The following is a 24,953-nucleotide window of genomic DNA, read 5'->3' on the forward strand; positions in this document are numbered from 1 at the left end:
GACTAAATACCTGCAAAACTAATAACATTCGCACCAGCCTCAGCAGAACTTTGTGTTCCTTAATCAGCAAATGTTAACATTTGATTAGGTGAACTTCTTAAACATTACACCTGCTTAATATCTGCATGTTAAGATTGTCATTTTTCATCCCAGACTATTCTTGTATTGTCATTGTCTGTTTATTAAAGAAAACAATAAGTTATACTTTTTAAAGGATTGTGAGAAACTCAGCAGTCAACTCTTCATATTTACAGTATACTATACAGACTCTGGTAAATATGATCTAATTTATTTTTTTTCTGCTCCTCTACCATTTCCCCTCCCTCTCTGTGTAGACCATGCTGACTGCCATCTCGATGAGTGCAATCGCTACCAATGGAGTAGTGCCAGGTGGGTGAGCAGACGCTGGCACCACACAGTCATCACTGTTTGAGGCTGTCCGCCTCTAAATTTCTCTTTTCAGTGATTTCTTTTGGCACATTACACCAAGTACAGCTTGATATCCCCAAAAACATTAAAAGCTTTAGTCTGGGATCTCGTGCACTTTAACTCGTCATCACACAACGTTGTTTACACAAAATAAAGACACCAGCCAAATGCCTGAAATATAAATCTGAACGCACATGTTTGGATCTGTGTGCAGACACATTAATGTGTACATCATGAAGCATAGCTATATTTTATAATGTGAGTTTACATAGTAATGATGGCCTGCGTCTTACCAGTTGGTGAGCTTGCAGCAGGGGTCAGAGGAAATTATAGGCTTGTAGAGAAGTGTGCAACTGAATGCCAATTATAACTGTCTCTGTTATAACTGGTACCAGCCTTTATGCTGCTGCAAAGTGCTGATTAAGGTCTGTTTATTTATATTCAGTTAATTTATTTGCACATAGTTAGGAAATATGAAGTCTGTATAAAAACACAATAAAAAAAAGAGATAAGGAACAAAAAAAGCACAACAGAAATAACAACTAATGGAAAGCATTGTGACAAAAGCTAATTAGTACAATTACAATAATTAGTCTGTATTTTTGTTATAAACTGAATACTTTGGGTTTTTTGGCTGACAGTCACACACATTCAATATCTTTCATAATGTTGTGTTCTGGTTAGAAGGTGGTTATATATCATCTATTTTTAAATTTTATATAGGTAAAGATAAATGAATTAACTGACATTATTCATTATTCATTTACCATTCATGATTTTCTGCAGTAGTTAAATGGTGACACTCATGTCAAACTTCAGCTTCTGTATATTCTGTTTATGTGTCTCTCAAATACTTAATACTTAATACTAGTTAAGTGTGGAGAAAACTTATTACATATTACAAGTACTTCTGTTAAAGACCGTGTAAAGTGAAATCAGACATTTTCTTCTAAACACATTAAATAGGTCATAAATGTATTTCTAAAAAAGGTGTAAAAAGCATTTCAACCATTTAGATTTGAATTGTGGAGCTAGGCTTCACAAACTGTGTTTCCAGATTTCTGTGTCAGGATTTAGTAGGCGGGTCTGAAATCTCCGCCGCGTTACGTAACGCGGCGGTAATTATCATAAACCCGCCCCTGCTGCTACTGCAGTATAAATACATTCAGCGCATTAGCCTCAGTCGTTTATCCAGCTCGCTCTCAGCTAGCTAACTAGTCATGACTCCTCCTCGTGTGTGCATCTTCACTGGAAGTCGGGATTTTTGAGCAGTCCGTTGTGTCTGTTTAGAGGTGCCGTACCGACCGCCTCCCTCCCCGGCTTACGTCCTCTCGTCCCGCCGGTGCTACTGGCATTACGTGCCCGCCACCGACCGTCTCCCTCCCCGGCTTCGTGCCCGCCACCGACCGTCTCCCTCCCCGGCTTACGTCCTCTCGTCCCGCCGGCAGCAGGTGCTACTGGCATTACGTGCCCGCCACCGACCGTCTCCCTCCCCGGTTTACATCCTCCCATCCCGCCGACAGCAGGTGCCTATATATCACCGCCACCAGCCCGCCACCGACCGTCTCCCTCACCGGCTTACATCCTCCCATCCCGCCGGCAGCAGGTGCCATCATCACCGCCACCGGCATTATGTGCCCGTCAGAGAGTGTAAGTAACGTTATGTGCTTATAAGTTATAATACTGTACATTTAGGCAATTAAATGCATTTTGCTGAATGCGCAAATCCTGAAAGTGATTTTACATCATGCACCGTCATGCCCGTGTAATGTTAGCATGCATGTAATCGTGACATAATTTGGCCTTATTCCCTGAGCGTCATCCATCTGACAACACAATGATAATCGACAGGTAATATTTTATGTGCACCAATATAGCTATGACAAGGAATTATATGTAGACTGAGGTTTTACGTTTGTGTGTAATGTAAAACATGGACCGAGGGACACCTAAAATGAGTGTCAAAGTGGCTTCCGAGGTACCCACGAGGTATGTTGTGTGTATGTATGCAGTGTTCATGATGACAGCCTAATGTCTCTTTTCCTTATTCCTGTTTTCTTTTCCCATGTACAGGTCTCAGTGTCTTCCTCCATCATATCTGGCAGCCACTGTTCCTGTGACTTACCTTGTGCCTAGACTTGGGCGGTATATATATTTTTTTCAAGCCTTCATAGCTTCCAGACATTTACCTTGGTGTATGGTATTTATTACACATTTCTGGCGACTAATTTCCGTGGTGACTAAAACATTTGAAATTAAACCACTATAACAGTATGAAGCACTCAGAAAGCACCTTGGTATACTGCAACACCTTTATACCGCCCAAGCCTACTCCTGCCTCAGCCAATCTCAGGACCAGAGCTCCACCAGCCTCCATTGTAAAAGAAGTAAGTTGTGACACACACAGATTACTCAATAATACATTTATTTTATATTGGACACATTTTATAAACAAATAACAATATAAGCAAGCAATAAACTATAAATAATAAAACAATCTAAAGGGGAGGTTTAAAACCTGTGTATTCCCCATCTTCATCAGGGTACTCCTGATGAATGCGGAGGACAACACAGGAGGGGATGACAACCCGGTTGTCCTTTCCCAGGTATCCCCAGCACCAGGACACAAAACTCCTGTAGGCCAGGTAGCGAGCACGCCTGTAATAAAAAAATGTAGAAAAATACTTTGATTTATATTTTTATGTATGTTTACTTTTGGTATGTTGTCCTCTGTGTAATCAAATTTGACACTGGAGCTGTCTTTCACAAAACATTGACATGTGTTGTCTTTTAGAAGAACCTATCTGAAACCAAACTGAACTTATTTGTTTCCCTCCACATTTTTTGTCATGTCTTACAGATTGGGACCTCAGAAGATGAGTTTGATTCATCAACCTGCAGTCTACCTCATCATATTGGCTAAATGGATGGACAAGAAAATGGACAGCAGTTTCCAAGGAATTTCCACGACCACACAGCTACATTTTCAGAAATAATAATAATAATCTAGTGATTGCTTGTATAAATGTCCAATCATGTGCATTCAGTTTATACATCTATATATCAAGGTGATGTACATGTTGTTTGATTTACTATGTAGTGAAAAACAGCTAAAGAATGAACTAGTATTTATTGTTTGCAATCTGTCCAACATGAGAGTTTATATATAGCTCAGGAAGATGAAGGATTAAAATGGATACAGTCAAGCATCACTCATGTGCTTTGAGTGTAAATGAAATACACTGTATACATTAGTCAACTATAATATGATTGTATAAATGATGTAAGTTTATTCCCGGGTACTAAACCTTACCTCTCTTTGAAAGGCATGTCATTTGATCAACACAAGTGTAATTTATAAATATCCGAAATCAGTAAAACAATTATTATATTGTCTACGTTACCCAGATCTTTCCTTTTCCGCCAGTGGTCCATGGTCTGCCTGATAAATGTTTAGGGCATTCTGCAGGGAGTAGGGGTTCAGGCAGACTGGCTCCAAGCCTGGATGAAGAGTCATGCAGCGTGGCTCTTTAGGCAGCTCTCCACATCTACTCTGAACCTATAGGAATATGTGTAATAGGTGTTTTAGTGCTAGACATCTAGTATGCTGCTGCTTATGTATTCATTATTTGAATTATTATTGTGAAAAACAGTTTTTATTTACATACAGCATTCAGCTCCTTGCAGCAGACATGTTCAACCTCTGTGGGCATTGTTCTGCATTCTCCACATGTGCACCTGCACAAGTACATTTTTAATCAGTGTGACGAATGTTAACCATTTCAGTTGTCAGTTCAGTATGAAGCCTGGTTCAGCAAAATGACCTAATCAGTTGATTGCAATCAACAATTGCAATCCACAAATTAATCAGAAGAGACAGGTAAGTAACTGACTAAGTGAAACTGGTTAGTGTTATATTTAACTTTTTTGTAGTCTAATTAGTTACCTAATGCGTTTCCCCACATTTGTTGAATAGTGTGATCTGAAAAAACGAGTAAAATGCCTCCTTTCAAAGCTGGACAAACTGAATTTACTTGGGTTTACCACCCACTACACTCTTAGAAAGAAATACTAGTACTACCTTTATTAGGTATAAACAAAAGGAGTAATTAAATTAACGAAACAGTAATAAAAATCAAGTGTTTAATCTGTGAACAGACAAAACAATCACAATTCTTCATTACATGAAACCCTAACGTTTTTAGCTAGTCAGTGGGAGCGTACCTCGGCAGCTAACTCGGTTGCTAGCTCGGCGTCAGTATCCCATAGTCAGTAATACATATTGCTAACTTGCATAAATAGGAGACATACATTACCATTCTGTTGCAGACTGTGAGGCACGAGATTGTGCATGTTCATTGTCTGACTCCGAGTCAATGTCTGGCTCTGATGGCTCAAACATGTAGGGCTGGGTCACTGCAATGCTGTTAGCGCGAGCGTCCATTGCTACTGTTGCTATGTTACACGGAGGCGGCCCCCTTCCGCGCGTGGGTGTGTTTCCAGCGCCTTCAGCAGACACGCCCCCAGCGTTTGGCAGCACAGAGAAGTGCTTGATTTTTCATGATTTTAAAAGATAATTTTACATACTTAGACAATTTTTCTAGCATTCAAATTTGGAAGGATGGTTAATAACACATCTGTCTGTGATGTGACTAACTCAGAACACAAATATATTTTCACTTTACACGGTCTTTAACATTGTTGTGTTTATGTGTAGCTGGAGGCTCCTACTACATGATATCGCGTTCGCTGGGCCCTGAGTTTGGGGGAGCAGTAGGGATCTGTTTCTACCTGGGGACCACCTTCGCTGGAGCCATGTACATCCTGGGGGCCATCGAGCTCCTACTGGTGAGAAATATCCTCTTTCTGTCTGTGTTTCTGTCTAATCCTTTGACATTCTGTATCGTTTCTCCATTTTTTAAGCTTAGAAAATATGACAGTATTAACCATGTTAGCCCACGAGGCGTGGTGACTCAGTGATTCAGTGGCTAGAGGCACATGCCACTAGTGGAGGTGTCATTTGGCAACAAGCTGGGATCAAGAGGAATATACGATGAGAGTGTGTGATCAAGGATTAGCATCAAACACCCAGTTGAGAGTCTGGAAACAACCACTTGAGGTTTGATATTGCCCAGCATGTCTCAATTAATCAATTGACTCACTTTATCCTGAATATTATCTAACCTTGACACATATATATTTAAATTAGGCGTTACAGATATAAAATGATACATGTCTGTGCAGATGCATCTCACCACAGATTTATTCTGAGTCTGAGTCTTGTTAACAATGAATGAAAAACAACATTTCCAGAACAGATGCATTGATTCTCCAAACTGAAAATGAAATCTAAAGACATTTCGGTCCATGTTGATGTGAATTAAGGGGAAACCAGTTACCTCTCTATTTTACACTTGAAATGGCATCAATTCCAAACTAATTCACCTTTAGCATTGCAGGTTATGTCAGTTATATTTGCATGCATTAATGGGACATGAATGTTTACAGATGGAGAGGGGGAGTAGAAGAGAGGAGCTCAGTGCATCATCATGAAAAGTCCCTTGGCAGTCTAGGTTTATAGCAGCATAATTAGGGGCTGGTCAAAGGTAAGCCTGGCCGGCCCTAACTATGAGCTTTATCAAAAAGGAACATTTTATTCCCCCTCTTAGCTGAAGGCTCTGCCTCCCATTCTGCTTTTGGAGAAACTAGGAACCACAAGTAGGCCTGCATACTGAGCACAATGTTCTAGTGGGGTAATAAGGTACTATGAGCGCTTTAAGATTTGATGGTGCCTGACCATTAGGGGATTTGTAGGTTAAGAAATGGATTTTAAATTTTATTCTGGACATTACAGGAAGCCAGAGCAGAGAAGCTGGTGTAGGAGAAATATGATCTTTCATTCTAGATTATTTGGAGGGTCTTTAGAGACTTGTTGGGTCAGCCTGATAGTAATTGCAATAAGTAACAAATGCATGGACTAGTTTGTCTACATCTTTTTGAGACAGGTGTGTTTGATTTTTGCAATGTTACGTAAGTAAAAAGGGTAGTCCTTGAAATTTTGATTTATGTGGGAGTTGAAGGACATATTCTGATCAAAGATAACTACCGGACTACAGTTTTGACTAAATTTAGTTGCAGAAAATAGCAGGTTATTCAAGTCTTCAGACCTTAAGACATGCTTGAAGTTTAGTTAGTTTAGTCATCTGGCTTCATTGATGAATATAATTGGGTATCATGTGCATAGCCATGAAAATGTGTTTCCTAATATTATCTCCTAAAGGAAGCATGTGCAAGGTGAATATTATTGGTCCAAGCACTGAACCCTGAGGAACTCCATGTCGAACCTTTGTGTGTATGAAGGATTCACTCTTAATATGTACAAACTGAAATCGATCTGATAAATAGGACTTAAACCAGCTTAATGCAGTTCCTTTAATGCCAGTTAAATGATCTAGTCAGGATGTGATGGTCAATGGTGTCAATTACATGTCTAAGGTCTAACAAAACAAGTACAGAAAGTAGTCCTTTGTCCGCTACAATTAGGAGGTCATTTGTAACATTCACCAGCGCTGTCACTATGCTAAGAAAGTCCCAGTACTGACCTTTAAGGGAAAGAGAAGATTAGATATAGGCCTATAATTGGCTAAAACACCCGAATCAAGACTAGGCTTTTTAATAAGAGGTTTAATTACTAATTCTTTGAAGAACTGTGATACATAGCCTGTTACTAAAGACAGATTGATCATTTCTAGTAAGTGGTAACTAAGGGTCTTAGTTAGCCTGGCTAAAGTTCTGAAAATGAACCTGTTTTTGTTTCCATTTATTAATGATGAGTAAGAGCCTTTCTATATGATTTAAGACCATTTTTCCAGACTGTTGTAAGACCACAATGAGCTGAAGGGAAAATGATGAGATACCTTTGCCAGGTTAGTGGAGGGTGACCTCTCAAATCGCAGTTTTTCCCTCCATGTATTTAACTCTGCCACATCATGCTTTGACACTTTTGTCATGGTGATAAAACCGTCTACTCACAAAGAAAGCGCTGTGAAGCAAGTATAGAATTGAGAGAAAGTGAATATGACCCTGTAGATTAAATTATTCTGGGAATACATGAAATATTTGGTACCACAGTGCTCTGAAGGAAAATTGGTGCCAGTATTGGAAATGGTTCAATGATATGAGGCAAAGAGCCAAACAGACCCAGCTGCAGAGAGGCATTCAAACACCAGAATAACTGAGAATATGGCTCTGTGCATTATAGCTCACCGTTCTTTCATTCTTTCTCTTTCTTTCTGTCTTTCTCTTTAACATTGATATTAAAGTGTCTTTTTCAGGAGGGATTAAGCACAGCCTGATAGTCAGGAATAATTGCCATTCAGTCTGCACTTCATTATTCAGTCTGTGTTCATGTTAGCTGTTGTCTGTTAATGTCCTTATTGGTTAACATGAAGAGCAGTTTATTTTTTTATTTATCCCGTAAGAATATGTTAATTTTTTAAGGGTTATCATCTCTATAAATTGACTTAAAGCAACCTGTAGAGCTGCATAGATTTTTATCCTTGTCATTCACCATATTTGTGGGAGTTTCTCAGTTGTTTTTATAGCTCTGCTGAGCTGATTTGAGTTGCTTAAATAAAAATCAAAGGTGTGGGCAGCAGTTCAGAGTTCTGAAACCAGGCTAGGCCATAAAAACTTTCTGCACACTGTATTATTATATATTTAAAAAGTATTATTTCTTACCTAATAGGATAATATCAAAATCTAATCTCACACAATATAATCCACGAGGAGTATTTGATATCCCTGTAATCCTTGACAGCAAAATGCTTTGCCACTTGATTGCTGCAGACACTTCAGCGAATTGCTGGACGTGAAAAAAGAAATCCTGACCTGTGCTCAAACAAAATGTGAACAAAAAATGAAACTATGTGCTGTGTGTCTTTGTGAGAATAGAGTTCTTCCCCTTCTCAGTTTATTTTTCTCCTCACTGTGCTTTGAAGCATTTTTTTTTCTCAAGCTCTGCTCTTCAACATGAATTCTGATCAGCTGATGAAATGCAGGGATCTTTCATCTCGATCTCACTCTTTCCTTTCCTTTCCTTTCCTTTCCTCCTCCTCCCCCTCCTCCTCCTACTCCTCCTCCTCCTCCTCCTCCTCCTCCACCTCCTCCCCTGCCTTTTTATTCCACATTTCTTCCACTGCAGTCCCTGATGCTGCATGGAGTATTGGGTGATTATGCAAATACTGCATTAGTGAGAGATCAAGACACTGGTGGAGTAACAAGACTTTACCTTGAAACAGCTCTCATCACTTTGGTCCACTGTTATCACCATACGAGAGTGTGTTGTTTTTTTGTTTTTTTTAGTCTTCTGTTATTCTCCTACTGCCTCTAATGGATATGCAGAGTTTGATCATGCCTGGAGGTTAATTCTGTCTTCTGGGTCAAAGCTGGCTTAGTTTCCATTGTAAAATAACAATCCCTGCAGAATTGTAAGGAGCGGATCTGGAGAAGGCTGATTTGAATATGTTTCATCCTTCCACCCAAACCAAGAACACAAACTGATGCTATTTTAGGAAGCATGAACAGTTCACAGTGAAGCAGGAGATTTGTTTGCCTAGTGATATGCTGTTCTTAGCATCAGATCAGTTTCTCCAGCCAAAATGACCAAACTGAGCCACGACTCCCTGCTTGTTCCTCTCAGTTTCCTTTCTCTATATGGTGATTACACAGTTGGACGCAAACCAAATGATTACTTAAAAAAAAAAAAGACAGAGAGAGAGAGAAATTCCCATGGTTATGTAACAGCTTGGCCATGAATCATCTAAGGCTGATGACAGATACTGATGGGCTAATTAGGGGTTTACCGTTTTATATATGATGGGACTATTCTAAGATTGACCCGTAGTAAAAGTGTATTAATGGCAGCCTATTTAAAATCTTAATACCATGCTTGAGTTCTTTAATTAAGCTGAGCTAAAATAGCAGCCATATTATGTGTGCTGCTTCAAGCTCCAGCAGAGGGCCGTTAATGTGAGCATCACATGTTTTCACACTTGTCCTCCTCGCTCACCTCATCTCTTGCAGTCTTTCACACTTCTCTTTTATTATATTTCCACCCCCTTTTTTTTTTTTTTTTTTTTTTTTTTTTTTACCGCCGGTGAAATTTATTAAATTTTAGCAGTAAACAAGAGCTGGAGAAGCAAGCTTGTGACTTGAAATCTGCCAGTTTAAATCCCCAGACAGGTTTGGGAAAAGTGAGGAGGGAAAGTGGATGAGTAACACTTGTACAACAACTACCATCAAGATGCCCCTGAGCGATCATGAGATTATATGAAACTTTTATGAAAAATACAGGTGTGTTTTCCCTGGATACATAATGTAAAGGTAAAAGAATAAAACAACATAACCTCTCTTCTTCAGATCTACATAGCGCCACAAGCTGCCATATTCCCCCTGGAGGGTCTTGAAGGAGCTGAGGCGGAGGCTGCCCTGCTGAACAACATGCGGGTGTATGGGACCATCCTGCTGACCTCCATGGCCACGGTGGTGTTTGTTGGTGTGAAATACGTCAACAAGCTGGCCCTGGTGTTTCTGGCCTGCGTCATTCTCTCCATCCTGGCTGTTTACGCTGGGGTCATCAAGACCGCCATCGATGCTCCCGATTTCCCGTAAGCAGTGACAAAATATAAGCTGAATCCACTTAAACACATCTCTCATACACATCTGTACTACCTAAGCTGATGAACACATACAATGCTTGCTTTTTGACATCATGCACATAACACAGAAGCCAACTGCACTGATTTGAAAGCTTGGAAATTAAGGAATTTGTTAAGGATTTGTTTGAATTGAAATACGATATAAAGGTAAAACTGAGCTAAAGTTGGTCGAAAAGTGAACACTTTTTTAGATGTTGATGTTTTATCTGTTTTACTTGTTGTATTTCAACATGCAGTTGTAATTCACTTCACACCAAGATAAAGTCATTAAAATACTGCTGAAATATTAGTTGTATGACTTACCAAAAAAAAAGGTACTGAAGTACATATCTACATATCATGTCTAAACATGTTTTGACTGCCAGAAATCACTAATCACTTATTGTTTACTAATTCAGTTTAGTCACATTTTACTATTTACATCTGTTGAGCAGTTGTATTGTAAGTGACCACATTTATCAGATTGAATAGAATAAAATAAAGTTGTGGGTAAAATGGGACATTTTATGATTTTATCTAACCGTAACCATCACAACTAAGTTGCGAAACCCAACCTCTGAACCTAAATCCAATTCTAACCCTAACCTTAAAACCAAGTCTTAACCTTCAAATTGCCCTTTGAAGGTGTGAGGACGGACCAAAATGCACAGAAATCTCCCCAATTTCAACTGAAATTGGTTTTCTCAAAGCTAAAAAGACATGTACACACACACATGCGCACCAGCCAATCCAAAAATGAGCTGAAATGTTTTGTTTCCTATGACCGACATTTTTGTGCTTTTCTTTTCTACAGCGTGTGTGTTTTGGGGAACCGCACTTTGGTGTGGAAGACGTTTGATGTGTGTGCCAAGACCATTGAGACAGCTAATGGGACAGTCACCACCCAGCTGTGGAATATGTTCTGTGATTCGCCTTTCCTCAATGCCACCTGCGACAAGTACTTTACCGCCAATAATGTGACTAGGATCCAGGGCATCCCGGGGGTCACCAGTGGAATCCTGGCAGGTTGGTTCATCCCGATGTAAACTGATGTTGTTCTGATACAGTGAGCACATAGCCTGGGTATGCCCATGCTCTCATTTGAGTGAGATTCTACTTCGCTCAGAAAGTTAGCATGGCCACCAAGACAAAATTTTCGCCTGGCTCAAGGCGATGACGACCGTAGAGCAACTCTGTTTACATCCAGTATGGCGGCGGAGGTGCAGCAATTGTTCGAAGCAGTAGTAGATTGTGTGCTAAGTAAATTGGAAGGCAAGTTCACTTTGAAAATAGAACAAAAACTTGCACTACATGATTTTCCCTTCATAAAAAGGATGTATTCGCGCTGCTCCCTACAGGCTTTGAATACGCCATCGTGTATCATTGATATGATTGGCTGTAAGTTTGTCCAGTAGCGTACAGAAGAATTTGATCAACATTCATTAATCCCGCCTCAAATACGAGGAAATGAACGGTTTCTCGCCAGACCCTACCTCAATCTCACATGAGATGCAAATCAATAGTCTCTTAAAACAAGACTGACTATGTAATTAGCGTTTCTGAGCTATTTTCTGTAATAGATATAAATTGTAAAATGGGGAGGATTATAATTCTTCCAGCAGAGACAGTAGATTATGAAATTATAAAGCTGTGAGTGACCATTTACATTATAAAAATATAAACACAGAATTCTGTTAAATTGTATTAGAATATGTTTTTCTCATATATATAAAGTAGATATATAAATATGCATTATGCCATATAAATTAGCTCAATGTCTAATGTTTCACTACATCTAAAGGCGGGTAGTTTTTATTTTCAACTGGGAAAAACTTCTGGTCTCTTCCTTTGACCATGTTATCGCCATCACTGCTGTATACTCCACTTAAATGTCACACACAGCTGGATGCAGCAAGATAAACATCTTTCCCTGGTGGTTTTTGAATTCCAGGAAAAACATTTACATTTTTTCGCCCCAGGCTACAACCGAAACCTTAGGCTACAGAAAGCCTGTGGCTGGCTTTACCTTGATTCACTTTTAAATTAAAAGGTTGACAGTATAAGCCCTGTTTTAAGGATTTACATTTCAAGTTTGAGTTAAAGGAGTGGTTTGCAAGATTTAGTGGCATCTAGTGGTGATGTCACAGATTGCAACCATCTGAATACCCCTCCCCCTCCCCTTTAAGCATGTAGGACAATGTACAGTGGTTGAAAAACTTCATGAAAATGCTAAAGGCCCTTCCAAGAGCCAGTGTTTTGTTTGTTCATAGTGGGCTACTACAGGAAAACACAAGTATTCCTATTAAAGATGATTATACACTAATGAAAACCTACATATGAATATTTAATTTAATAAAAGTCCTTTCTGTTAGATGCCACTAAATTTTACACATCTTTAATATGTTCAAATATGAAGCTGCACGACTACAATGTAATCAACTTTACTGCAGCTCACACTAGTGCTCTCTACTGCATGTTCGTTGCCCTGAACACCTAAGCTTAGGCCTTATGAAGCTGTAAACGCTGAGGTAACATTTTACCTCAGCGTTTAATTTCAAACTCCCTTTAAATACTTTAACATATTATGTCAGAGTATCCATGTTTTTTTTTTTAAAGAAGAGGAGGTTCATAACTGCATAGAAACTGTACAAAGAGGCCCTAAAACTGGTTAAATCACTGTCTAAAAAATATGTTATCTGGTCACTAATATTGAATGAGAAGATGTTTGTGCCCTTTTTTAAAAATTTAAAATCTGCCTCTGTCTACCTGAATAATTTCTCTGATTCTCTGTATTCGATTATCCCCTAATCCAGAGAACATCTTTGGAACTTACTATGAGAAGGGGGATTTGATAGCCAGGAAGAAAATGGACTCTATTGAAGACCTGGACGACCCTCTGACCAACCAAAATCGCTACGTGTTGGCTGATATCACCAGCTTCTTCACGTTGTTGGTTGGCATCTACTTCCCCTCTGTGACAGGTGAAAACCTTTGTTTTTTATGTTTCTGGTCTGTGTGACTGGGATTTATTACATTACATGTGTTTGTGTATGTGTGTAAATCTCTGACCTTGATCACGTTTGCTTCTCTCTTCATCTACCTCGACTGTCTGTTCAGGGATCATGGCTGGCTCCAACCGCTCCGGAGACCTGCGTGATGCCCAGAAGTCTATTCCCATTGGAACCATTGCAGCCATCACCACCACCTCCATTGTCTGTATCCTCTAATTACTGCCCCCTGCAGGATAACAATGGCCACTGTGATTAAGAATAATTTTCAAGCTAGTTATGGCCTTATTTTGATTAAACTTGTTGGAATGAGGAATTTGGAGTGATGCGGGGGTTTTAAAAGTCCTGAATTAAAGGTCAGATCCACAAATTTGAGATATTAACTCCCCAGGATTGTTTCTGTTACACAAATCTTAATTATGACCTTGTTAGCTGTGTCAGTTTCACCCAGAAATCCATTCAAATGGTATTTTAAGCTCAGTGATGATATGACAGACACCATTGGAGCTTTTGACAGGACATGAAGTGATGATGGGCCGTGGTGCTTTGCTCTGCTGTAACAAAAACACACTGATTGGCCTGAAGGGAGCACCATAATTAAAGGTCAATGTTTTAAACTGTGAAAGGCCATAACCGCTACAATAGCAGTTTGATTTGATGAGGGGTAATGCATTGTTTTTCTGATTGGCTCAAAGTATGTATCATTCATGGGAGATGGCTTCTGAGCCCTCCAACATGTTTCTAGTTTTATCAAATATGTTTTATCTCCTGCTGTAAAAGTACTGAACAATTGTAAACAGCATTTTTCTTTCACACCTTTCCTTTTACATTCGTGTGTAGGATGGTGACTTTACTGGGCTGGAAAATGTTAAATTTTACATTTTTTATATCCTAAATGATCAGCTGAAAGATTATTTTGCTGCTACAACTGTACATTAACATACAAAGCTGGTCTACTGCTAAAGCTGCCGCCCACCATGACTGTCTCTCATGTATCTCAGAGTAATCAGGTTTGGGGTCTAAGTAAATCTCATTAGGGCCTCTAATTGCATCATTGGGCTGCCTATGCAGTTAATAAAGCAGAAAGATATTAGTTACAGTGTCATTGATCTCTGAGATATTATCCTAAACAAAATCGATTGATGGCGTTTCACAGCTCAGATCATTAAGTGCATCTTCAAAAGTAACAGTTCATATTTTTTATGATCAATCAGTAACCAGATCTCAACATTCAAGTGATCAAATATTAAATGTCCACCATCCATGAAATACCTCTACTTTCCTGATCTACAACTGCTAAGACATGTCCAGTGTGATTCTGTTTGGTGCCTGCATCGAAGGTGTGGTCCTCAGAGACAAGTAAGTCCATTTTTGGTTTGGGTTGCAGAGGCAAACAAACCTGAAAATAACAGATTTTTCTTTCAAAACACATTTGTCATTAACATAGAACAAAATAAGCTTATCATTCATGCCACTTTTGAGCATCCAGTCACTCTAACTGCTAACTGCTAACCTCTAGGTTTGGGGAGGGAGTCCACGGGAACTTGGTGATTGGCACGTTGGCTTGGCCGTCACCGTGGGTGATTGTGATTGGGTCCTTCTTCTCCACCTGCGGGGCGGGCCTCCAGAGTTTAACTGGAGCTCCTCGTCTCATGCAGGCCATCGCCAAGGATGGCATTGTGCCCGCCCTTCGGGTCAGTCTTATTTACATTCTGCTGTCACAATATAACAACTATGTTATGTTGTTGTGTAGCAAAAGTAATTTGTCTCTGACTGATGACAATAAATAATCATGTTTTCTGTGTGGTCCCTGTAGATCTTTGGCCATGGAAAGGCCAACGGAGAACCCACGTGGTCCCTCCTGCTGACAGCTTTTATCTGTGAGATCGGCATCCTCATTGCCTCACTGGATGCAGTGGCTCCCATCCTCTCCATGTGAGAAACTCTTTATTTTATTGCCATTTTTAAGAACCAGCAGTGGGAGATTTCAGAGCAGCCAGTCCCCTGCTATTCCTTAAACGATACAAATGCCAAATTTTATTGGCTCAGGATTTAACTCATCACACAAAAGGGCAGCCAGCCTCTCTGCTTTGGTAATACATACAAATAACCAGTGAATGTGACAGATAATAAGACAACCTACTCCATGGACTGCATGTAGTGAAACCACTCGATTATATTCACTTTTATGCTGCAGGACAAAAGAGCTTTGAGCCAAATTCAGTTTTTGTGCTTGTGTGTGTCTTGCAGGTTTTTCCTGATGTGCTACATGTTCGTGAACCTGGCCTGTGCCCTGCAGACACTACTGAGGACTCCCAACTGGAGACCCCGCTTCAAGTTCTACCACTGGTCAGAACATCGGCTATTAAAACAAACTGATTTTGAATCTGTTTTTGAACAAATGTTCTAGTTTGTACTCTCCTGGTCTTTATCTCACTCTCTGTGTCTCTCCTTCTACCTTTACAGGACTCTGTCCTTCCTGGGGATGAGCTTGTGTCTCACTCTTATGTTCCTCTGCTCCTGGTACTACGCCATTGTTGCCATGGGAATTGCCGGCTCTATCTATAAGTATATAGAGTTTGCAGGGTGAGTGGAGCGCAACCCCAGGAGAGATTGGATTCGCTGGGTGCCTTTTGGCTTTGGCTGACTGACATGTGTGTATTAATGTGCATGTGTATTGTAAAAGTCCCCAAGTCTACATCTTGAGTTTGTGTTTGTATTCAGATTTTTGTTTATTAGGGGTCTTGCCCTTTTCTGTCAGGTCAGAGTGTTGATTTCGACACTTTAAAGTGTAGAAAACATGTAGACACCACATGTCTATGTTATATATTTCTTATAATGGAGTAGAATAGAGCCATGCACATTGAGTATTGCAGTGATGTGATTGCCTGTGGTGAGTGACATTATTTTAACTTTACATTTACCAGTAATGCCTAATCTTGAATCACATCGCATCATGTCACACTGGTGTCTGCAAGTAGCTTTATTTCAGGGGGTTGACTATATCACTGTCACTTCTTAAATTTGGAATTGAGCTGCAAAAATATTATTCATGTTTTGACTGAAAAATATTGATCGGCGCTTGTCTGTGTCACAGTGCAGAAAAAGAGTGGGGTGATGGGATACGAGGTCTGTCTCTGAGTGCTGCACGCTACGCTCTCATGCGGCTGGAGGAAGGTCCCCCGCACACCAAGAACTGGAGGTATTGCACACAAAGTCACACTCTGTTGTTTTATCGTGGCTCTAATTAACATAGACATTAACAACATGTCTGTACAAACCATTCTCTCAGTTAAGTGATTCTCATCACACCTGTCAGACACAAGAAGCGTTTGTGACTACATATTAATACGTCCACCTTTCATGCTATTTTTTTTTCTATCTCTCTTTCCCAGCTAGTACTTTTATTCGGCTCACTTGGCCATTTATTTTTTCACCACTTTATTTGACGTCGCTCTCCCTGATCCTTCTCTACCTTATTTTTCTCCCTCTGCTATTTTCTGCCCTGTTTTTCACTTTCTCTCCCCTTTCTCCAGGCCCCAGTTGCTGGTGCTGGTTAGTACAGATAGCGAGCAAAATGTGGAGCAGCCTCGTCTGCTTTCTCTGACCAACCAGCTGAAGGCGGGCAAAGGTTTAACCATTGTTGGTACAGCTCTAGAAGGCACCTACCTGGAGAACAGCGACCAGGCCCAGCGTGCAGAGCAGGTAGGGAGCCTCAATTATCAGCTAGAGTCTTGAAGTCCCCCTCCATTCAAAAATGTGTTTTTCTTCTTGTTCCTTCACTGAGAGTGTAGTAGTTAAACCTTTGAAATGAGAGAGAAGGAGTAATGTCATTTGAAGGATTTTAATGATACTTTTTATTGAAAAAACAGTTTAGACAGACATATTAGACACAAAATATTTTATACATCTTAAAACATGACGTCTGAAAACAAGAGCAGTCACTTTAAACTGTGCAGCAACATCCATTATGTTACTGGCAAAAATCCACTCAAAATTTAAAGTCAAAGTTTACTTAATGTTACAAAATAATTCAAAACACAATACAATTGGTACCATAATTAAATGTTAATTCATCACTTTTCAAGATATTCAAAGCTTTAATGAAATGTATCATTATGAGCCCTGAAATCTCCTGCAGTCATCTCAACAAAACCCACGTTTGTATCTTCAGTATTTATTTATCAACATGTACATGGAGTCAAATTATGCTCATTGGATGATAAAAAAAAAAATCTAAATGTTAAATCCAAGAATGTCTATGTGTGATCTTTTTTCAATTCACATCGGAGTCAGAAGTGCAAAAACCTGTTAACACAGAGTGCAGCAAAGGTTCAGAAATTGCTGGATGATTCATGGTTTGATCTTTCAGAAAATTTTTCAGTTGCAGACAAAAAAATGTGCAAGCCCAAGGTCAGCACTGAGCTAACTTTCACTTGTTCTCTGCACCTTCATAACAATTATTCCCTTTGTCATACCTTTCAGGCACTGCATAAATTGATGGAGACTGAGAAGGTAAAGGGCTTCTGTCAGGTCACCGTGTCCTCAAACCTGCGTGATGCCACTTCTCACCTGCTCCAGGCCAGTGGGCTCGGAGGCCTGAAACATAACGCTGTGTTGGTTTCCTGGCCACGCAACTGGAGGCAGGGAGACGAGCATCAGACCTGGAGGAACTTTATCGGTGGGTTTCCGGGAAAGCATTAAAACAGATAACACCATCAAAAAAAAGGAAATCCAAAAGCTCTGGCTCCGCTTCAGGCAGATTCTTTTCTGTAGACTGGTGTAGTGGTGCTCAAAGACTCTTCACTTCAACCTAGAACTGCAGGTTTCAAGCTCTTTTTATGTCCAGCATCTGTGCTGCTGAAGCATCTCAGCAAGAACAAATCCCCACTAGCTCCAGCGTTTGAGGAGCTCATCCTGCTATTTAACCTCTCTGTCGAGGGGAAAAGTGGAAAGACAATCTCCCCAGTGCAACATGAAAGAAAAAGAGGAATGTATTCAAAAAGAAGATAATTTGCAAATGAACAATAGCAGCAAAAACTCAGCCATGTCAGCTCAAATCACACATACAGAGAAACATAATGTACCTGTATGTCATTGCTAATCAGTGTCAAAGTCCTGCAGTAATAGTTTCTGTCACAGAGAGTTTTTATAGAGATAATACGGCTGACACTTCTGACTCTGTCTTCTTTCAGAGTTGGTCCGAGAAACTACCGCTGCTCACCTCGCTCTGCTTGTCCCGAAGAACATCTCGGCCTTCCCATCCAATGGCGAGCGCTTCACTGAGGGTCATATTGACGTGTGGTGGATCGTCCATGATGGAGGCATGCTGATGCTGCTCCCATTCCTTCTCCGCCAGCACAAGGTACAAAAGAATGACGAAACAGGTCAACAGTACAAGTTGTAAAAGTCCCTCCCTCCACTAAAAATTAGGTTTGCTTTTAGCTGTTTTCACATTCAGCTGCTGAAAGTGAAAAGTAAAATTGACTGTGTGTTCAGTTTTCAGTTTTAATACTCTGATTGTTACCTCTACTAACTAATTTCTTCATTAGAATTACCTGGCGTGTTTTCATTGTTTTTAACGTGTACAAAAGCATTTTTCCAAGACATGATTTGGCAGTGCCAATGGCCTGACAGCCAGTATGGAAACCTACAGACTGCAGTTGGAAAACAATTGAACAATCAACATACAGCATGACAGCAATGGTGTTTTTGCTCCCTAGGTTTGGAGGAAGTGCAAGATGCGCATCTTCACTGTGGCCCAGATGGACGACAACAGCATCCAGATGAAAAAGGACCTGACCACATTCCTCTATCACCTCCGTATTGATGCAATGGTGGAAGTTGTAGAAATGGTGAGTTTTCACAAGACTAGACACTTTTTCAATATCTATAACCACCTATAACCAAGTATTTTAATCTCAGTGCACTGGTCCTGGTTACATAAGAGAACCCAGCATTGCCACTAGCATGGTCAGTTGCTCCAGTAAATACAACTTACATTGTTTACAGGCGTTGAGGCAATGAGGAAACACGACCAGCATTGTCACTGTACTATTGAAGCCCACTGACTTGTGAGGGGGACATTATAAGCCCCAGGAAACTGAAACTCCTTCCTGTCAGGAGAAAACAAGCAGCTGGTGGCTTCATTTGCATCAAAGGAAGGCATATTGTTGTCTTGATTGTCCTCAGGTCAAAAGACATGTCAGCAGCCACAGGGTGCACAGTGAAGGATATGATAGGGACTATATTTAGGGAACGCGTGGGAAAACACACAAAACAAATATAACGTACGTGAAGAATTAACTATCCGTTTCTTTCACCACAGCATGACAGCGACATCTCAGCCTACACTTACGAGAAGACCCTGGTGATGGAACAACGGTCGCAGATGCTTAAACAGATTAACCTGACTAAGACTGAGCGCGAGAGAGAGGTAAGAAAGTTTGTCTGTGTCAAAGGTTTGCTCAAACTCTTGTTTAGAAACGCACCCAAAGATGCACACATAAGTATGACATGACTTGACGGGCCAACTCGGAATGGCTTGGCTTGATTTTACTTGACTTGACTTAACATGACACATAAGCCCCTCTAGACAAAAACATATTTAAGGTTAAATCAGAGCAGTGAGACACCATATTTACCCTCTCTATCAGGGCTGACTAGAGCCACAATAGCAACGGCTACGCTTTTGTGCATGACAGCATGATAGTGTTTTGACAGATGGGGAAAATACAACATATTGATCTTAGTGTTATACTGTTATTACCTCCCCTAATTCTCTGTTGAACTTTAAGATTGTCTGGTCCTCCGGGTCAATACATTTAAGAAGTGCAATGCAATTATCTTCCCTTTTACTTCATATTTTTGTGAATCATTGAGCCGATATACAGTAAATAAATGTCATGTAAAAACTTGCCTTGCTTTGCTTTTTGTAAACATTCAGCAAAAAAAGTTTCAGGGTCTAAAAAAAAACAATCTCCACTCACATCACTTCTGTTCTCTCTTTTCTTCATCTGTGTCCTCACAGATCCAGAGCATCACTGATTCATCCCGCGGCTCTATCCGTCGCAAGAACCCGGCCACTGTGACCACCCAGCTGAGCGTGACCGAGGACCCGCCAGCAGCCAGCAAGGAGGAGAAGCCGGAGGAAGAGGTAGAGAGCACAGTTGACCTCGGTTTGACGTGTAAAGTGTAATATCTCCAGTAATATCCTTAGTATAAGATTCACACAGTATGTAAGACAGTTAGACCATGTAAAGTCACATTTAGGTGATTAAGCACAGATTGCACAAGAAGGTGTCAAGTTCCAGATGAAGCACTGAGATAAAACCAATCACCCAGTGAGACTGTGATTAGAATTTCTAAAGTTATAAATGTTAAAATAAAGATTCTGCATGATATAAAAAAACGGACAACAACGATATAAAGTAAAGGGGAAAATATTAGTAGTAATGCAAAAAAAAAGAAATACTACAATTCTTTATAAGAGTGAAGTTTTAATTGAGTTGGCATTAGTTAAAAAGGCTGATAACACTTTACACTGAATATGAAGTTAAACAGCAGCCAGTTGTTTTGGCACAAAGACTAGGAATGTGGAAACAGCTAGCATGGATATGTCAAAATGCAACTAATTCTGTCCTCTAGCTCCTCTTAAGCTCCTTAATTAGCAAGTTACATCTTAATTGTTTAATAAAAATTATAATAATGTACAAGTTATAGACTATGTATTGACTGGTTGCAGCAATTTGATGACTTGAGACTGTTTGTTGCCTTTGGACTGAGCCAGACTAGTTGTTTCCCTGATGTACTGTAGCTAACTGCTAATCGTGCACCACCTGGCTCTGCCTACAAACAGTATTTACTGTACAAACATGAGTGTTATACAGTCAATAAGTGTATTTTCCTAAAACTATTCTTCTAATTTACAAACAAATTTTTCAGCTCTGGGTAAAATAATTGCATTGATGCACATTTTGTATCAATTCACAGTTTTCATAGTTTTCTGTTGAACTGATGATGTCTTTTGCTCTAACAGCATGTTAGTGTTAAGGTAATGTATATTATAGAGTCATTGTACAGCTCATGTTAAAAAATAAGTAATGTAAATAGCATAAGGCTCCTTAATCACACATTTCTTTTTCCCCCCTCCCCTTCAAACACTGTGGCTTTCTGTGACTTACCTGCATTCCTACATTTCCACTGTGGCTCTTTCAACCTTCCATGCAATTTTACATGTAACTCCACCTGGCGTTGTATCACGTCCGTCCTTTCCTCCTCTTGTCTCATAGTCAAAGTCGGCCTCTTCCCCTGTGTCCCCTCCTGTCCAGGTCCAGCTCATCCACGACAACACCACCCCGGCCAGCCCCGCAACCCCAGCCACCCCACTGACTCCCACAGAGGGGGCTAAGAGCCCCGGGGAGCAGGTCCAGATGACCTGGACTGAGAAGTGTGATGGCGAGCCAGCCAAGCCGCCCGGCGCAGCCACACCAGAGGGCATCAAAGACATCTTCAACATGAAGCCGTGAGTGCTTTGAAATGCTCATTGAACCTTTGTGTCTTGTAAAGGTGAATTACCTTCTTGTTCCTGACAAAAACAGCATGCAGTCACCACTATGTTTTTATTTCTACAATATACTACCAGAGATGTCGCTGTAAAACAATCTGTCTTTTTTCATTTAGCTGAATTTGAATATTTAAAAAACATTCATAGTTTATTTCTGATAATCATATAATGTGTTTCTTTTCTTGTCATGCTGCAGTGAGTGGGAGAACCTGTAAGTACTGAAGTCAAACTTAAGTAAACCCTCATTCAGTCCATTCATATCTCATACTGATCAATTTTCCAACACGAGCAGATGAGGATGAAGATGAGAAAAAGATGTGTGAATGACCATCTGTCACCTACCAGCTCTTACTATTACAAAAGGCTTTATAACATGCATATGTCACATATGTCTTTCTGTCGGTTTGTGTCTACCCAGGAACCAGTCCAATGTGCGACGTATGCACACAGCACTCCGGCTGAATGAAGTTATCATGAAAAAGTCCTCAGAGGCCAAGCTGGTCCTCCTCAATATGCCCGGGGCACCCAAGAACCGGACAGGTGACGAGAACTGTATCCTTCACTTAACTCAACGGAGTCACAGAGTCAAGTAACAAGCTACGACACTGCTGAGTCACTTTACAATCCTGACTGATCCTGACTGTTGTTTGTGACCCAGGATATTGGATATTTTGATGGCTCAAGTAATACCTTTGAATATCTTATAAGATATAGTATAAGATTGACACAGTATGTAAGATAGTTCCTACACAAGTAATGAACAGAGTGTGTTCATTGACATTCAGGTGAGGTGAACAACAGTCAAACTTTAGTGGAGTTCTAAAGAGACAATCAAATTCAGTCCGAGCCTCCAAGCCTTTCCTTACTCTGGGAATCAACTTGGATTTTGTGTTAAGCCAAAACATTATACATTAATTGACTTTGTGTCAGGAATAATTCTTTTTCTTTTTATAAATAGTGATTTATTGTCAGAAAATATGCACAAGATTGCAACCAGCCGATCTTTTTCTTAATTACTCTAATAAAACTTTTTAAAATTCTAGTTAATATATCTAATAAGTAGTTGCAATTACAGTTCACCTGTACAGTCCTGTTCAATTATATTTATAGCAATTTTTTATAGCGCTACAAAGTGTCTCAGCATCTTTTAACTGATTATATTGGTTCGGTCTGCATCTTTACTGTTGTTCCCAGCTGCTGTAGCTGTTGCTTTCAGCAAGAAAACTTTGATAAGCAGATTGTTCACAACATGCCAAACCCAAAACAACCAAAGTTAACTACCAGCAAGTGAACTTTGTGGAGCATTTAGAAGTTAAATAGACTAATATTTAACTCTGGAGAGCAAAAAAGAGCTAACAAGAGAGTGAATATTAGAATGACTGGGTCAGATTAGTTAAGGCCAGAAACATGTCTCCAAATTAATGCTATTGTTGCTACATGTCTGCTGGATGTAGAAAAAGTTCATTGTTAGCTAACATATTCCTCATAATGACTTTATATGATGATACTATGTAGGTGTTTTTACAGCTTGCTTTGCTGCCCCCATGTGGCAAAGAAATAGATTGATGCAGCTTTAAATGAAAATGAAATACCATCAGATAAACAAACACTACGACTATACGGCACCAAAATAAAAAGAAGAGAACGAGAACAAGAGCCTGTCTCCTTAAAGAAGGTTTATGAGGTTAGCTGGATAACTGTGCTGAGGACATGGACTGAAATAAAAAGAGCCTTTCCTGGTTTAATTTACTGCACTTATAAATCTAATCTGGTAATTATATTTAGCGTTTCTCCAGGTAAAAGTGAAAAAATGTGACTTAAGCCTGCAGTACGTGATTTTCGTTTTTTGTTTTTTTTTGCCACTTGGGAGCAGCAGAAACAAGCTGTAAATGCAACATTATTTGACATATTATCACCTTTGAGGTTGATATGACAAATGTATTAGTAACTTATTAGTATTTCCACATCCAGCAGATAAAGAGCTAAGTATTCATTAGTAATTGTCTTTGTGTCCACCTGACAAATATAAGTCTAAAAATTTGGGCTCTTTTTTACTCTGCACCAATTCTTGAGGGAAGTATCTGTCGTTAGCTGCTGAATGTTCTACTGTGTTCATCAACTGGTCACTAGTTTTATCCTGTGCAGGTAGTGTACAGTGGGTTTTTATACATTTAACCCTAACCCCAAACAACTATCATCTGTTGCCAAGAACGCTGCTATTTGAGTAGTGAAAGTTAACCAAATCAAAGTTGGAGGTTGTAGAATGAAAATAAGGAGCTAAAAGACACTAAAACACCCTGTAGAGCTGAGGGTGATAGTTCATCACTGTGTATATATACATACAAATAGTAATGTGATCGATTAAAATATTGATTATAGCTGCTTTAAGTTCTGGATTACGTTTGCTTTCTCCAGTTTCTTTAACTCTTCTCTCCCAGACATGGAGTTCCTCGAGGTTCTCACTGAGGGTCTCAACCGGGTCCTACTGGTCCGTGGAGGCGGCCGCGAGGTTATCACCATCTATTCCTGAAAAAGCAGCCCCCTCCCCCGACCCACTACCACCCCTCCACCCCTTCCTCAGCCCTGTTCCTGTGTCACCTATGCTCCCATCCTCTCATCAATGCTGCTTCATCACCATGTCGCCCTTACCGTTTATTTCTGTAAGGTAATCTTCTCACACCCAGCTCAGCTTCAGCACCTCCCCCTCAACTCCATCCCCAGCAAACCAACGAGTAGGATCACATGCTCCGCTACTAAACCTTTCATTCTAGTACAATAACCTACTTTAACTATTGTAGGCTCTAGACTAATTTAGATGCTATCTAGATTTGTTCTTAAAGAGACATTTTTCTTTCTTTGCTAGTCTGTAATCTACTCGCATTGAGTCACTCGGTCAGGAGGAGGTGGTGGTGGTGGGCGTTGGGTTGTTAGCTGAGGTGTTAGCGCACATGCATGTATGTGTCTCTTTGTTTTAATCTCTGCAGATTCTTTTGTTTTTTTTGTTTTAAAAATACAAATGTGGCATAGAAGCGGCTTCTGCTCGGAACGAACGAGAGCCAGCTGAAATGAGCTCAGTGTAGGACTGTCTGTTTAGTTAGCTTAGTGGTGAATGGACACCTCCCACAGCATTCCAGCCTGTCGTCTTCGATGTGAGTTATCTTTCAAGGAAAAAAGACACTGCTACCCACGGCCAGGAGCACCAGCTGGAAGCAGAAGGATGTAGTCACGTATGAACTGTGAAACTCACACTGA

The 24,953-nt window shown here is 40.1% G+C and overlaps 1 protein-coding gene across 1 annotated transcript in view; it reads left to right on the top strand.

The window, feature by feature from the left end:
- The window catches only part of slc12a5a (solute carrier family 12 member 5a), a 167,283-nt gene extending 142,584 nt beyond the window's left edge, over positions 1-24,699 (top strand). The window contains exons 6-26 of the mRNA XM_053316722.1: positions 336-390; positions 5,147-5,277; positions 9,850-10,097; positions 10,942-11,153; positions 12,941-13,108; positions 13,245-13,343; positions 14,437-14,494; positions 14,655-14,829; positions 14,952-15,070; positions 15,386-15,484; positions 15,602-15,721; positions 16,233-16,337; positions 16,672-16,840; positions 17,621-17,816; positions 18,331-18,500; positions 18,859-18,990; positions 19,464-19,571; positions 20,166-20,291; positions 21,466-21,659; positions 22,120-22,253; positions 24,140-24,699. Of these exons, the coding sequence (XP_053172697.1) occupies positions 336-390; positions 5,147-5,277; positions 9,850-10,097; positions 10,942-11,153; positions 12,941-13,108; positions 13,245-13,343; positions 14,437-14,494; positions 14,655-14,829; positions 14,952-15,070; positions 15,386-15,484; positions 15,602-15,721; positions 16,233-16,337; positions 16,672-16,840; positions 17,621-17,816; positions 18,331-18,500; positions 18,859-18,990; positions 19,464-19,571; positions 20,166-20,291; positions 21,466-21,659; positions 22,120-22,253; positions 24,140-24,231 (2,910 nt within the window). The 3' untranslated portion in view covers positions 24,232-24,699. The remainder of the gene's footprint in view (positions 1-335; positions 391-5,146; positions 5,278-9,849; positions 10,098-10,941; positions 11,154-12,940; positions 13,109-13,244; positions 13,344-14,436; positions 14,495-14,654; positions 14,830-14,951; positions 15,071-15,385; positions 15,485-15,601; positions 15,722-16,232; positions 16,338-16,671; positions 16,841-17,620; positions 17,817-18,330; positions 18,501-18,858; positions 18,991-19,463; positions 19,572-20,165; positions 20,292-21,465; positions 21,660-22,119; positions 22,254-24,139) is intronic.
- The last annotated feature ends 254 nt before the right edge of the window (positions 24,700-24,953 follow it).

Source organism: Scomber japonicus, chromosome 3 (genome assembly GCF_027409825.1).
Source record: "Scomber japonicus isolate fScoJap1 chromosome 3, fScoJap1.pri, whole genome shotgun sequence".
In the NCBI taxonomy this organism is placed as follows: domain Eukaryota; kingdom Metazoa; phylum Chordata; class Actinopteri; order Scombriformes; family Scombridae; genus Scomber; species Scomber japonicus.